The 13772-nt window shown below is 40.4% G+C and overlaps 1 protein-coding gene across 5 annotated transcripts in view; it reads right to left on the bottom strand.

Annotated features, from left to right (window-relative positions):
- Positions 1-13772, bottom strand: part of LOC101915116 (bifunctional heparan sulfate N-deacetylase/N-sulfotransferase 4) — a 161046-nt gene that overhangs the window by 33402 nt on the left and 113872 nt on the right. For all 5 annotated transcript variants that reach the window (XM_055796841.1, XM_055796839.1, XM_055796842.1 and 2 more), the window contains 2 exons: positions 11838-12023; positions 10003-10131 (listed from right to left, as the gene is read on the bottom strand). In XM_055796841.1, coding sequence (XP_055652816.1) covers positions 10003-10131; positions 11838-12023 — 315 coding nt within the window. The remainder of the gene's footprint in view (positions 1-10002; positions 10132-11837; positions 12024-13772) is intronic.

Here is a 13772-nt window from a genome sequence, read left to right as displayed (position 1 = left end):
AGGTTAAAGCTTCTTAGGGATGTTTGATTGAAGTGGGAAAAGGAGTTTTAAAAAGTGTTTAACTTTTTGCTTTTCTGCTAGGTTTTTTTTGGTTGGTGGTTTTTGGTGGTGTGTGTGTTGTGGTTGGTTTTTTTTTTTTTACTTCAAATATGGCTTGATCTGTCAGTTGCAAATATGTCTTATTTTGCTGGCTTTATGGACAAAACCCATTCTGAGTAGGGTATGCATGTGTCTCTAGATACTATGTGGTGATGCAGGTCTTAATCTAAAGAGATTTGTGTGTGTGTATATATATATAAAAATAAAATGCAGGAATGGCCCAAGCAAATTCTTTCTGGTGGAAGTATGAAAAGGAGATGGTGGGAGACTGAATTAGAACACCCTGTGAGAAGAAGGGGAAAGGAAGAGTTAGCCCAGCCAAGTTCACGTGCGTAACGAGGAAAAGGAATGAAGAACAGGAAAAGAGAAGAGTCTTGTGAATAGAAGATACAATGGATAGAAGTAACAATGTGATCCTTGGTAGAGATCTTCAATTTCACCACCTCTCTAGGGGTATCTGACCTTCTTGGTTCTGGCCGCTGAAAACCATAATTTGCTGCATTCAGCCGTGACCAGGACAGAGATGGAGATGTCTTGAGATGGTGGGGGTCTCGTACTAGGTTTCATTTTCTGCAAGCCTTTCCACCGTTTGAGTGTGGCCAAAGGCAGGGTGATACTTTATAAGAAGCTTTGCCCCTGCATACACAGCAAGGTCTACAACTGCTTTGGTTTCAGGTGAACTTGACCCTGTCCCTCAGAAGGGGTTGGGGGCTGCAGACCTAAAATGGGGCTAGAGTGGAGCAGAAGATAGGAAAGGTGCTGCAGGAAAGGAGGTGGCTGTGTTGGGGGTTATCCGTTAGCTTTTCAAGGTGAACAGATGGTGAGGAAAAACATGCACTGGACTGGCAAGTAAATCCAATTAACTGACCAGTCAACTGAGCCAAGTTGGTCTTGCTGGTTCTTCTCAAATCCTGATGCACTTATTTTTGCTTTAGGTTTTGACTGAGGTGACTTTTTGTGCTGTCACTTGCTGGCTTAATAAAAAGCTCTCTGGTTTAAGGAGCTGGGTTTTTTTTAGGAGAAATTACTCTCTCGCTCTTGTTTGTAGGGGCAATAATATTTAGGGCTGTATTTATTAGCTTATCTTGGCTGTTAAACGTTTATGACTGTTCTTTATTGTCTGTGAAGCAGGGGAGTAAAGGAGATGAACTAGAAAACAGATACTGGAAGACCTTGTGGATGCTGAAGATGTGATATATAGAACAATTTGTAAAAGCATGCTTTAAATATGTCAGAGCATTTCTCAGGAGACTGAATGAAGGGCAATGGTCAGAGAACACGGGCTGAACCCACTTAGTTTTAAGCCTGACACTTGGATGTGGAAAATCCTCCTTTAAATTTACAACTCCAACAGAGTTCCCTAACTTTTCTTATGAGAAACCTGCTTTTTGCTGCTGAACATATTTCAGTTTGGGAACTGTACACTCTGAACTTTTTTTTTTAATTATAAACTTTCATGGTTTACATATTGAAGCAAAGCAAGGGATTTGCTCTGTTCATCCCATTTGCTAGCTCCACCTCATGCTCCATGTTTGTTCATGATAGCAGATGACGTGACCATGAGCTGTGCCTTAGAAAAATATATTGCTCTGACTGGCACGTGGCAGCTTTAATAACAAAGTTCTTTCAAATGAAAGAAGGTACCTTAATGCAGGTTGACTTTAATATCAGTTAATTTGTCTTTCTCTACCAAGTATGTGAAAACAGAAATGCATGTAAAGTCTGTTAATGTTTGATGGGAAGGTATTTAAAAAAAAAAGGGGGGGGGGGGGGGGGCAACAGAAAAAGGAATATGGCACAGCACTGGTGAAGTGAACAAAGAGGAAGGGGGATTTTCCAAATACATTCTGGGAATGGATAAAGTTATTCTAAAGGACAACTAAGCTAAGTAAATAATGAGAAGGAGAACAAAATAATGCTGAAAACGACTGAAATGTTGAGCTCCTTGAAATGCCATAATTTTTTAGTTATGTAACCTGATGAAATAACATCTTTTTAAAAAAATATCTTTGAAAGCACTTCAATGCACTGCAAAAAGCTGTAAAGAACTGGCATGGTTTAGAAAGACAGAAAAGAAAATGATGCTGTTTGAAATAGTTTAGAAAGTAAATAACAAGATTTTTTTTAAAAAAAGTTGACTTTGTTTGTTCTGTTGAAGCAGTGGAATGCTGTACAGCTGCAGAAAACCTAAATATTTTTCACAAGGGACAGAGTTGCTACAATACTGGTCAGAGCCAAAGAATTTTCCAACTCATTTATGTAGCTGGGTGGTGTTATATTCAGGTTAAGGACCTGGTATTCTTCTTGCCTGATGCTCTTTAGTATTAAATTCCTGGCTTTGAAGATATGTCTTGAGTAACAACATACTTTCTTGAGTACTAATGTAAAAAAATTTCTTCTTTTAAGATCTAACTACAATTAATGCAGACATATATGTTGGCGCAGCACAGTGGTAAGAATCTTAGTCTTGTGAAAAGTTTTATTTTACTCAAAATTAGATTAGTCATAAAAGTAGTTTTGTAAAAATTTCTTTTTACATTTTTGATTGGTGGAAGTTTTGGATGTCTTTTCCTGGGTTTTGTCTTTTTTGCTTACTTGTACTAATTGTAGTGGACAGAAGTACTGATGTGATGACTTCGTAGCAGTTTTGTCTTAATGAGGATTTAATGAATAACTGATTTTTGGTGCTGTTTATCAAACCACAAAATAAATAACATCAATGATGATAATAACAATGATTGAACATTTTGCTTTGGTGTGGCAAAGGAGAAAAATATTCAGCTGAATGTTTCACTGCTTTTCTTGTATCAAATAGTCAAGGAAAACTCCAAGAGAAGAATAATGTCTTATTTTTCTGTCCCTAACTGTATGTGTGTATTATCTGTATATACCTCCGAAGCTCCTTGTTATTGTTCTAAGCCTACAAATGAACAAAACCCTTCAGAAAGGAGTTAGCTTGATACCTTTTGAAAGAGTTGCACTATTTAGGTTTATTTCAGACCCACTCTTTTCATTGAGACTTTTCCCACTGACTTTAATGAGCTTTGCTTTGAAGTGTTTATGCAAAGAATAAGTACCCCAAACTCTAAACTTGAGCAGCCTTCTGCATTAGCTGGATCCTGGAAAGGTCTGGCTGGGATTCTTGTAACCCTCATTAAAACTCAAAGGAAAGTTGGTTTGATTTCTGTCTGTCTTGGTGGAATTTATCCCTCCTCTGCATACTACTAAATCATCACTGTCAGACATGACTCATCTTTAGGATTCATAAATTAGAAAGTGAAAATATCTCTGTGAGCCACAGAATATTCAGTAGAAGCCATTTGAGGGGAAAAAAAAAAAAAAAGAAATCCATTGGAAGATCCCCTTGACAATCTCTCTGCAAACTCTCCTAATGCAATGTCACTTGGGCATTTTCTAATTTAACTATCTATGTGGTATTGCTTCGTGGAAGTGCAAACATTTTTTGGTATAGGAACTTACTATTTATTTGTAATACATTGCTGAAATTGCTAACTCAAACCCAAGTAATGGATAAGGTTTCTGTAAACCAGTTGCTTGTCAAGGCTCAGGAGGGGGGATAAAGAGAATCTGCCTGCAGCCTTCGTTGGCAGCATGTTCTAAAGTTCGGCTCTTCCCTTTTAACAGGATTTAGCTGCAGGTTCCTTACATCATGAAAAAGCTTCATTATCTCCCACCTGCTCCCTGCTGAAGCCCCTTTGTGAACTTCTCACATGTGCAGTGCCTGGAACAGATCCTCACAGAAGAAATAGTGTTGCAGTCAATGTACCACGATGCCAATTAGATCTCTGTCTGCCATTATCATTAAGAGAGTTGCAGCCTGACCCTAGATTAGTTGTAAATACATCCTTCTTATCTGATATGTTAGCCCTATTTAGTAAACTTGCTTCCCTATGCTTAATTATTCTTGAAATGTGCTTCAGTAATCAAACTAATTAGAAAATGTGTAATCAAAATTTGATTATTTAAGTTGTATTCCTACTTGCACTTGTTTGGAGGGGTGGGATAAAAGATTATAAATGGATGTCATAACAGCCTAAGGAAACATAACCTCCCTGTGTTATCTTTTACAAGCCACCCTCACTGCTGAAATCCTGTTAAAAACACAACTACAAATCAAGTCACTGCTTTGTGCCTGGAAACCCTGGTCTACATCATCCAGGCAAGGCATTTTCCTGAGCAAAGCAGGATGGTAGTGCAGATGCCGTGCCCTTGTGCTGAGAAGAACCATGATCTATTGCTTGGTTTTTAACCCTGCTGGGGGCTGTTTCAGTTGCGTGGGGTTGACCTGTTCGAAGTATTGATGCTAATGCAGACAGCCTGTTAGGTCTGTGGTTGTAGGGTCAAAAGGCTGGCAGTAGTCCTACTGGAAGCTAGTGTTGATGTTGACTTGGGTTCCGTTGTGCTTGGTCTGCTGTTCATGCTGAAGTTTATTCATCCACTTCTTGTGTATCTGCTTCGCCAGAACAGCTTGTGTCACCACTTATTCACAGACTTTCAGGTTTCTATTTCTTTGCCCCTGACATCTTACGTTAGAAGACCAGAAATAGCTGACTTTTAGTTTGGTTTTAGACAGCTAAATAGATGTAATCCACAGCAAAAGGTGGTGTTATGCTGGTTTTAATCAAGGCACTGTGATTATTTCTAAAATTTGAAACAGTCTGAAAAAGGCTGTCTTGAAGTCTGTGTGTGTGGGAAAACTTGTAATAATTCTATTTACCAGAGAGTAAAGTATGGCTTTTCACTTCTAGAAGCCTTGCCTCAAAATAACTGTGGACATGAACTGAACTATTCTCAGCTGTACTCTTGTCCTCCCTAACTAGCGAGTATATATGGTACCGGTTTGTGTAAAAAGGCAACTGTTGGACCAGTAAGACAAAGTAAGGAAGCTGGTGCTGGATGGTGAAGAGAAAGAGAGGCCAGACTATGAGCACCTCATTGCACTTTTTTAGCAAGTGTTTTCAGTCTACTACTTAATAAGCAATAGATTCACCTACATGTTTTTTCAAGAGGGCAAACTGAAAGTGAGAGAAGTTTTTTGGTTTTAGTACTCCCAACAGCTTTTGTCATTTCCCTGTGGCAGTAGGAGGTGACTTACAGCAGTGATGCTTTGTGTGTACGTGGGGGTATGAGATGCGGGGTGTGCTGTTCCTCTGTACCCACTCATGGAGTAAGCTCATGCCTACATTGCTCCCACCACAGAGTTTCTGCACATACAGCTCAAAGATATAACAATTATTTTGTATGTCTGTTTTTTAAGGGTCTGAAATGGTGAGAGAACAATGTTGTTGCTTTAGAGGGATGCTTTCATGCATAGTATCGGTAATAGGTGTTGCACACTCAAGGACATAGAGCAAAAGAGTGGGAAGATGTGAGGACTAAAAGCCTGCTGGGAATAGTGTTAGATGTCTGCAGAGAGCCCAAACCAGTGCATCCTCACCCAGACTGACTTTTGGAAACAATCTCTAAAGTAAATCATCCTCAAACCCCAGGTCCAGGGCTTTGATTTGAAGGAAACTAGGTAGCTGCCTCCAAAAGAGAAGCTAGGAGCAGAGAGATACTTGTTTGGAGTGTGGGAGCCCAGCCCTTACCATAGCTGCTTTAGGAAGATGTCACTGAACTGCACAGCTCACTTTATTTTTCATTTAAAAAGTGTATTATCAGTTATTTATGGTTTGGTTTGTTTTTATAGGGAAAGCATCTAGATTTTCAAGCTTCTAAAGCCAAAATATTGTTATATATCACACTTAACTTGGAATTGTTGCCCAAACCTTTCAGGCTCATCTAGAGAAACATACAGATATAAAAACTGGTAAAGGGAGGAAGAAAAAAGAAAGATGGGCAACAACCACAAACTTGCTCAGAAACCCTATTCTAACTTCCAGCCTACTTGATGATCAAGGAGGCACCACATAAAATGTTAACGGAATGATTGTCTGTAGCTGTAGAAAGGGCTCTGAAACCAGCTATTCCTTTTTTTAGTTTGCTTTTTTTGTTGTTGCTGCTGTGCTTTTTGAATCAGGCGGGGGTAGTGAACAACACCGCACACCACAGGGCAGGTAACTAGCTGCCGAAGGAGATTTCTAACCCGATCTTGGACTTTGGAATATGATCTTTTTGTGATAATAATACACACATTTTGTATGTTAACTCCAGTTGTCATGGTAGCCTCGCAGCACTGTAAGAGGGCACATGCATACACTCGCTTTCTGCAAGCAGAAACAGTCTTACACCATCTCCACCCTCCAGATGAGCACACGGCTCCTGCAAAGGGTTCACCTTTCCCCTTGCTGTATGTATGTACTTGTACTAATGCCGGTGGCAGCGGCTCACACCTGCTTGAGACTGAGCCTGGTCAGCACAAGATTTGTGTGACCACATGGCAGTAAAATTAGTAGGAGCTACTCTATTTCTGCATGTCTCCTCCACACTAAGAAAGAGACTGGCAATGCTTTTAAAGAGTAAATAAAAAATATTTTTAATAGTGTCGATATTGCAAAAATAAACAATGGTATGGGCAATCCCTTGCCTGCAAAGCTTGAAATGGGGTAACTGTGTAAAAGATATGTGAAGCAGCCTGTGTGCTGGGGGGACAGTGCATTCTGATTAAGATTTTATTTTATGGATATGGTTTCTATGCATGGACTATATTAGGCATCTCATTCGATATAATTCAACAACAACAAAATATTAAATTATGGTTTTGAAAAAGCCTTTACATTCCAGACCATTCTTTTCCATAATCCATTTGGAGAGCACATGCTGGTTTATGCTGTACTGCTGGTGGTAAACCCCTGAGCTGTGCTCTTGGTAAAGCCATGAACTGCACAGGTTGACATTCAGATATGACTGAAGCTTATTAATGAGCAGAGGTGTGTGAAAAGCTTCTAGAACAGAAGATGGGAACTCTTTTGTTGCTAATTCCAGTATGCACCGCTGCCAGATTGGAGAACACATCACATCAATTGAATGAAAAAGTATGCTCTGGAATTGGTGAATGGCCAGTGCAATAGGCACTCTATTGATTCTTTTCAGAAGATACCATAGATTTTTAGATACTAATCTGTGAACTTTTTCACATTAACCACCAAACTGTTACACCTTCTCTTACACTGAATAAAAGAAACATCTTCCCATTGGTTGATTTGTGTGCCGTCCAAATTCCGTATTTATAAAAAGGAAAAGGGTGTATGAATACAGATTATTTTGTTTCCTACTCAGACTAGTTTCCTTCTGAGATAAGGCTAGATTTTGCTTTTACTGTTGTCAGTTGGTGCATATTTCATAGGGTAGTGTATCAACCTGACTTGAATGATGGAGGGGTTTTGTGATATATCTTACTTCAGCTCACACATGATTTAATTATATTTCTTCCTGTCTGAATAAGCACTTATATTGGAACAGATTCATACTTAACTCAGAGTTGGGGAAGTGCATTTCAGTATTTCACTTGTGTCACCTAGCTCAGTAAAATATCAGTTTTGATGAGGTAAAGATAGAAAATCACAAAAGTGGGAGGGGGGAATGGAACATTAACAGTTTTTCTATACTGTAAAAAAACACCCAATAATATATATTGCACACTCAAGTTATTGCAACATAACTTGGGCAAAACAATGACTTCATGTATTGAAGAAAATCAAGGAAAAATATGCCCTCCCCTTTCTCTGGAAGAAGGTCTTCTAACTGTCAGGAACATCACAGATGCATGATTAACTCTGGAATGCTTTGCCTGCCATTATACACTGCCTTCCTAGGCAAGGTCCTGTCTCAGCTGCATCGCTCCTGAAACTTAGAAGATGGATGGTAGAACTGCTTCTCTCAAGTATTCTTTGTGTCACAGTCAGCAGGGCACCAAGAGCACCCATCTGTGCTACAGCACCCATCTAGGGTGGGATTTGGCCCTTTCCTGGGGAAGCAATTGGACCTGGTGGGGGAACCTTCCTGCAGGGCTGGCACAACCAGCTGGGGCTGTCAGAGCTTCCAGGGCAAAGATGCTCCAGGACCTCTGAGGCTGGTCCTGCTTGGGACCTGCCTGAAAAGCGCAGGCTAAGGCATTATGGAGAGTGTAATAAAGGGAGGCAAAGGTCTATCTGATTTCATTCAGCGGTCAAGAATGGCCTTTTAAATAATTTTCAGACTAACTGAAGAGCTGCCCTTCTCCATAGCCTCAGCCAGTCTTTGGGAAAAACATTTGGATGCGATTGCTTAAAAAATGCAAAGGGTGAAATTTCTAATGAGCATCTGTGAGCCTGTATCTTCTTGCTTATTTGCTGTCAGTAAGAAAAACCTGAAACTGGGGAAAAGGTGAGCTGTAGGGGGGGAAGTCAGGGTGGCCAGAGCATGCTCACAGGCTTGGACATGGCAATGAAGTGAAGTAAAACCATACTCTGCTGCAGACTGCTGCAATGCCTAAATCTGGGGAAGTCTTCAGATAAGTGAAAGATGTACAGGTATTGATCAAAGTGTAATAAAGATAATGATAAATTCTAGTAGCATCCCAACACAGTGATGAGCTAACTTACACTTAAGAAAACTATGGGAAGAAAAGCGAGCCTGAGAGCTGCAGGTAATGGAGAGACAGAATAAAGAACAGGGATATCTTTTATTCTCAAATTGGGTGTCACGTGTATGGTACAGATAAATTCCTAACAGAAGTGTCCTATTTCTTTAAGCCCACTGAATCTTTGACTTGGACACCAACTTAGCTCCCCAGCCAAAATTTTCACCTACAAGCATCTAATTATATAATACCAAAATCTATATTTAGGTCTCTAAATAAATGTGACCTGGATTTGAGAGTTAGCTCCACCTGAAGTTTCTTTAACTCTGCAGAGAAGTCAATGAGTACTGCAATTTAAACCCACTGAAAATTAGGCCACCTGGCAAGACACAAGCCATGTATCTTATGAGTAGTGTAGCCTGCTTGGATGGAACAGGAAGAAGGGAGGACAATGGCAAAAAAGAATTGTTACATGATTATTTTTTGGGGGGGTGGGGTGGTTTTTTTGTTCTTTTCCCTCTTGCTTCCACCTCTAGACTGCTGTCTTAAATGGCACCAGCCTGTTGTTCACTGGCAAGAGAACTGTGACTTCAAAATACAGCATCTGCAGTCAGGTAGTTTTTTTCCTTGCCCCTTGGTAAGCCAAATCACACATCATGTTGTCGTGTGTGTGTATATTAGGACAGCACAGTTCAGACCCCTTTATCAGCTGAGAGACAAAACTGCATGATAACTCTGAAAATCCTTCTGAAAGTCTGTGGCACTTCTGATTAAATCATATATATGTGTGTGTTTATACATATGTAGGTTATTTATATGTGCACACATACATTTATATCTATAGTTTATAGTTCATGTAATGTTGACAGAGGAAAAAAAAATGCAGCACTGAGCAAAGCAAAACTTTTTGTTGGAAGGCTGGTACTGTTTAGGGTACTTTATCTGTATAAATCCTGTTTTTAAGAGCCAGTGGTAGGGGAATGATATCAGGCCTGAGCCCTAGGCTTTACATCAAGCTGTATTAGGAGTGCCTGAGAAGCCAAGCTTATGGAAAAAAGGAAAAGCACAGTAAGATCACACAGTTTTCTCTGCCCTCACTGGTTTCTTTCAGTCTCAGACATGTCAGTGCACTCTTCTCTCATGGGGAAACAGTATGGAGCTGAAATTAATGCTTTTTCCAGTAACTTGTTTCATACAATTGTAACTAGAAATTAGCAGAAGACATTTTGCTCCTTTCCTCTTAAACTGCTTGTTACCTCTGAGCAAGTGGTCTTGAGTTTTATTTCCCAAGCAAGATCAAAGAAAACCGATCCCCTTTGCTTCCTCCCTCCTTCCTCCCCATCAGTCAGCGTGTCCAAAGAATAGGAAAAGGTGGTACCTACAGGATTCAGGAGAATGGTGAGGAAGAGTTCACCTCCTCGGATGCTTTTGTCCAGCTCCTGAGGACCCCCAGGATATTCCTTGTAAAAAATAGTATGAGTGAAAAGGCCACAGGTCTGTCGAGGGAGCACCTGAGAACAAAGTAACAGTATCATCACGTTAACTTCTTCCTGCAAACTCATCCTGGCACAGCCATCCCGATCCCTCCAGCAACTCTAAGAAATAAAATCGCAACCCTTTCTGCCTCTGGGCTCTGGCACGTTTATGGGCCCCTTTGTGCCTCCTGTACTCTCACGGTAAGCAAGGGCGGTCCTGCAGAGGTGGAGCTTTCCAGATGCCAGCTCCAAAAAGCTGCCACACACATGCGCTTGGCTTTCATGCAGGCAGTTTTATTCAGCTCATACACTCCTAAGTGTTTCCCAGCATTTGGGAAAGGAAGAAAACAAAAAGCCAAACCTCTCTTCCTTTATCAAGGTGAGTTAGTTTATTAGCAGATAAATTGTGCTTCCTGGCCATCTTTGCTATCACAGCCAATTAATCTTACTGTTCTTGTGATGCTGAACTGAATTGGTATTCAAGGCTGCGGACTGCCAAAGACCTGCTGCTTCATACTTTGCTCAGTCCTTAAAACCATACCCAGCCCCTCATTCCCATTTGTGAAATGCGGACAGGACGGGTGAGATGCTCACATGAGACCAGCCTGCGGTCGGCCTCCTATCCCATCCTAAATCAGGAGGCTGCACGCTGGGAAGAAGCCAGCTAGCAGGTGTGGGCAAGCAAACTCATGTTGGAGGACTGGAGAGTTTAGTTACGTTATTATCTAGGTACTATCAAAAGGCTCTGGTAAAGACAACTATCAGGGCTTGTGGGTATTGCCTAATTCATGCAGAGACAAAATTCAGCAGTGCACTTACACATGCATTAAAACACTCTGCTGAATATAGGTTTTGTTTGTTACTTTATCTGAGCAGAAAAGCAAAGACAGTAACTGGAGAGAAACAAAAGGCCTTCCAATGGATGTGTAAATGTACTGCTGACTTTGAGCCTATTCCAATGGTAATTGGACTCTGTGCAGTAACTTCTCGGGTTTGATTAAGACATTCCTTTTGTCTTGTTTAGGGGACCACAGTTTTGATTTAAAATGTGTAGGCAATACTAGAGTCAGCTGGGATTTTAAGGCAATCTGGGACTTTCCCTTGAAATATTTCTAATTTCACTTATGCATATTCAGGTTTTGCATTTCACATATCTATAGGGTTGCACGCAGCTGGCTGGTAAGACAGGCCAAATGATTTTATACATTTTCCTGTCCTTCACGCAGTGTGTATGGGAGGAGCCTTCACTTTCCTTGCACAAACGCACGGTCTGGAAGTGTCAGGCATGCGTCCGGTCCCTGGCTCTGGGAATTTCAGGAGCAAAATTTGGAATGAAACCTCGGCCTCTGAGAAGAGTCTTCCCTGCTGGAGGAGATTACTTACACTTGCTCACCTTCCCAGGTGGTGTTTTCTACTCCTTTCATGCATAAAGATGAACTAGAGCTTGAAAGATAGGTCTTAAGCAGTTTAATGAATTTCAAAGTATGTGTTTGTAACTCTGTTGATAGTTGATGGGACTACAGGTATGTTTGGTTTCTGAGGATAATGTTTGCAGTTGCCCGAGTTGTGTGACTATTTAAAAAAACTGGCTGCATAAAAAATGCACTATTCTGGCACCCTTACAAATCCTCGATCACAGAGAATTTTAATGACTACTGTAAAACTTGAAGCCTTTGGTAAAAATAGCACACTTTTGAGTCACTTAAAGTAGTATTGCTATGAAGCATGGAAATGCAGTGTACCATGATGCCATTGTGGATGAAGCCCCGTCTGTACCGTGCAGGCTTCAGGTGTGGGTATTCTTCTGTGCTGGTCACTCGGATGTGCCAGACCTTCTTCCAGGCCTCATACAGCTGGATGTGAACTGGGTAGACCCCAGAGTGATGTGGAGCCACCGCGTACCCCATGGCAGTCGGTATGCCATGCTCCTGTGGCAAAGCAGAGGGAGGAATATATTTAGGAACAGTAAAAGAACATGTAATTATTCAAAGCTTATTTTTCCTGCAGGCAGCAGTGTTGGAGAAGCCGTTGTCCTTGGACAAACTTGTATCTATTTGTATGTAGCGTGAGCTAAAAGTGGAGGAGAGATGGGGGAACTGGAGTTACAGTTTGATAACTGCAGAGTGATAAATAATCCTCTTGAATTATGTTGCGTTACTGTTACATGGAATAGATTTGCTGCCCCGTTCATTACATACTGTCTGTATTTTAATATGCATGCTACCTGTTTGGTTCTTTTTAAAGGCAATCCAGTAAGCCGATGCTGTTTATTTACTAAGTTATCAAACAGCATTAGAGCAGTAAACAGGTGAAAAAAAAATGTTGTAGTGACATATGTGGGATTTTTTGTTTCCTATTTCTGGAATGAGAGCAAGATTCCTTCCTGTTTTAAAACACAAATAAATCAATATCCCTTGTAGCTTCTAAATCTGCTTATATTTTTTCCATGGTATTAAGGTAGTAGCAAACTGGTGTTTGACAGACATATTTTTCATTTCATAAATATTTATTTAGCTCTATTTCTATGAGGAAATATGTACATTTCCATGAATATAATTTATAGGTTATCTTGAAAATATCTTCCGGTGGCACAATGAGGTAGTTAATGTGCAGGCGGAAGGAATTAAGGAAGAAGATTTAGTGTGAGTGGGCATGTTCCCTGCATTCCGGACGCTCTCCTGCCTTCGTTGTGCTCCTCATCCCTCCAGCTCCTGATTTAGCATGGGCTGTCTGAAAACCCTATCTGATTATGAGGCCTGATAACCACATCTATAGACCAGGATATATTGAAAAGAGAGCAAATTATTTGAAGGGTAAGCTACATGTGTGAAAACAAAGTAATTGGTTTCATTGGTCTGAGTGACTGTTCAGAAGCGCATCCAGCATTTGTTACCAGCTACTGGCAGGCAGAAAGGCTGTGTCCTGACTCTTTTGCCCAGGCTCATTTCCAGCAGGTCCACTAAGAGCCCTTTTGAACTCTCCCATGACATCTCCAGGTTGCAAGACTGTCCTGCTGCTCTGGCTCTCACCAGATCCCTTCCTGCACTCCGGGTGTCTACTGAATTAATTTTATTCCTGGTACTACATCAGCTGTTTTCTGTTCATATAAAATTGATGATCAGAGGGAAATGGCTGAAATGTGAGACAATTATTTTTTCATGTTTTTTTATTTTGTCCTTCCTATCGCTCACATTATCCAAGAACTGCTGATTACTTGAATTCCAGGAACAGCAAGTTCTGTTGGGCATCTTCAAGTACTTTGCAGAAAGGTTTTTCGCTCATTGACAAAAATTAAGTTAAATTTGTAGGGAATGCTTGTACATACATCTTATAACACAACCACTTCAATTTGTCCATTCCTTATTAGTAAAGATCTTGGGTTACTGGATGATCTTGAAAAAAAGAAACCCAAATTCACTGTTTTGCAATTTACTCAGAGCAAAATGTAATTTCTGCTTATCAATGTTGTCACCTACCTGAAAGGCATGAGTCATTTTAAGGATGAAATGAGGAATAGCTCTATAATGAGAAGTGTTAAATCACTCTTTTCCCTATTTTTTTTTTGTCATCAACATGTATAAAGGAAAAAGCTATATCTAAACATTTCTGAAAAATCTGACCATTTATTACTCTGCCTGAGTAGTCTATGATGCTTACGCTGTCAAATACACTGTGTT

The sequence above is a fragment of the Falco peregrinus genome, chromosome 2 (assembly GCF_023634155.1).
Source record: "Falco peregrinus isolate bFalPer1 chromosome 2, bFalPer1.pri, whole genome shotgun sequence".
Taxonomy (NCBI): domain Eukaryota; kingdom Metazoa; phylum Chordata; class Aves; order Falconiformes; family Falconidae; genus Falco; species Falco peregrinus.
This window is presented reverse-complemented; position numbering and strand designations above follow the sequence as displayed.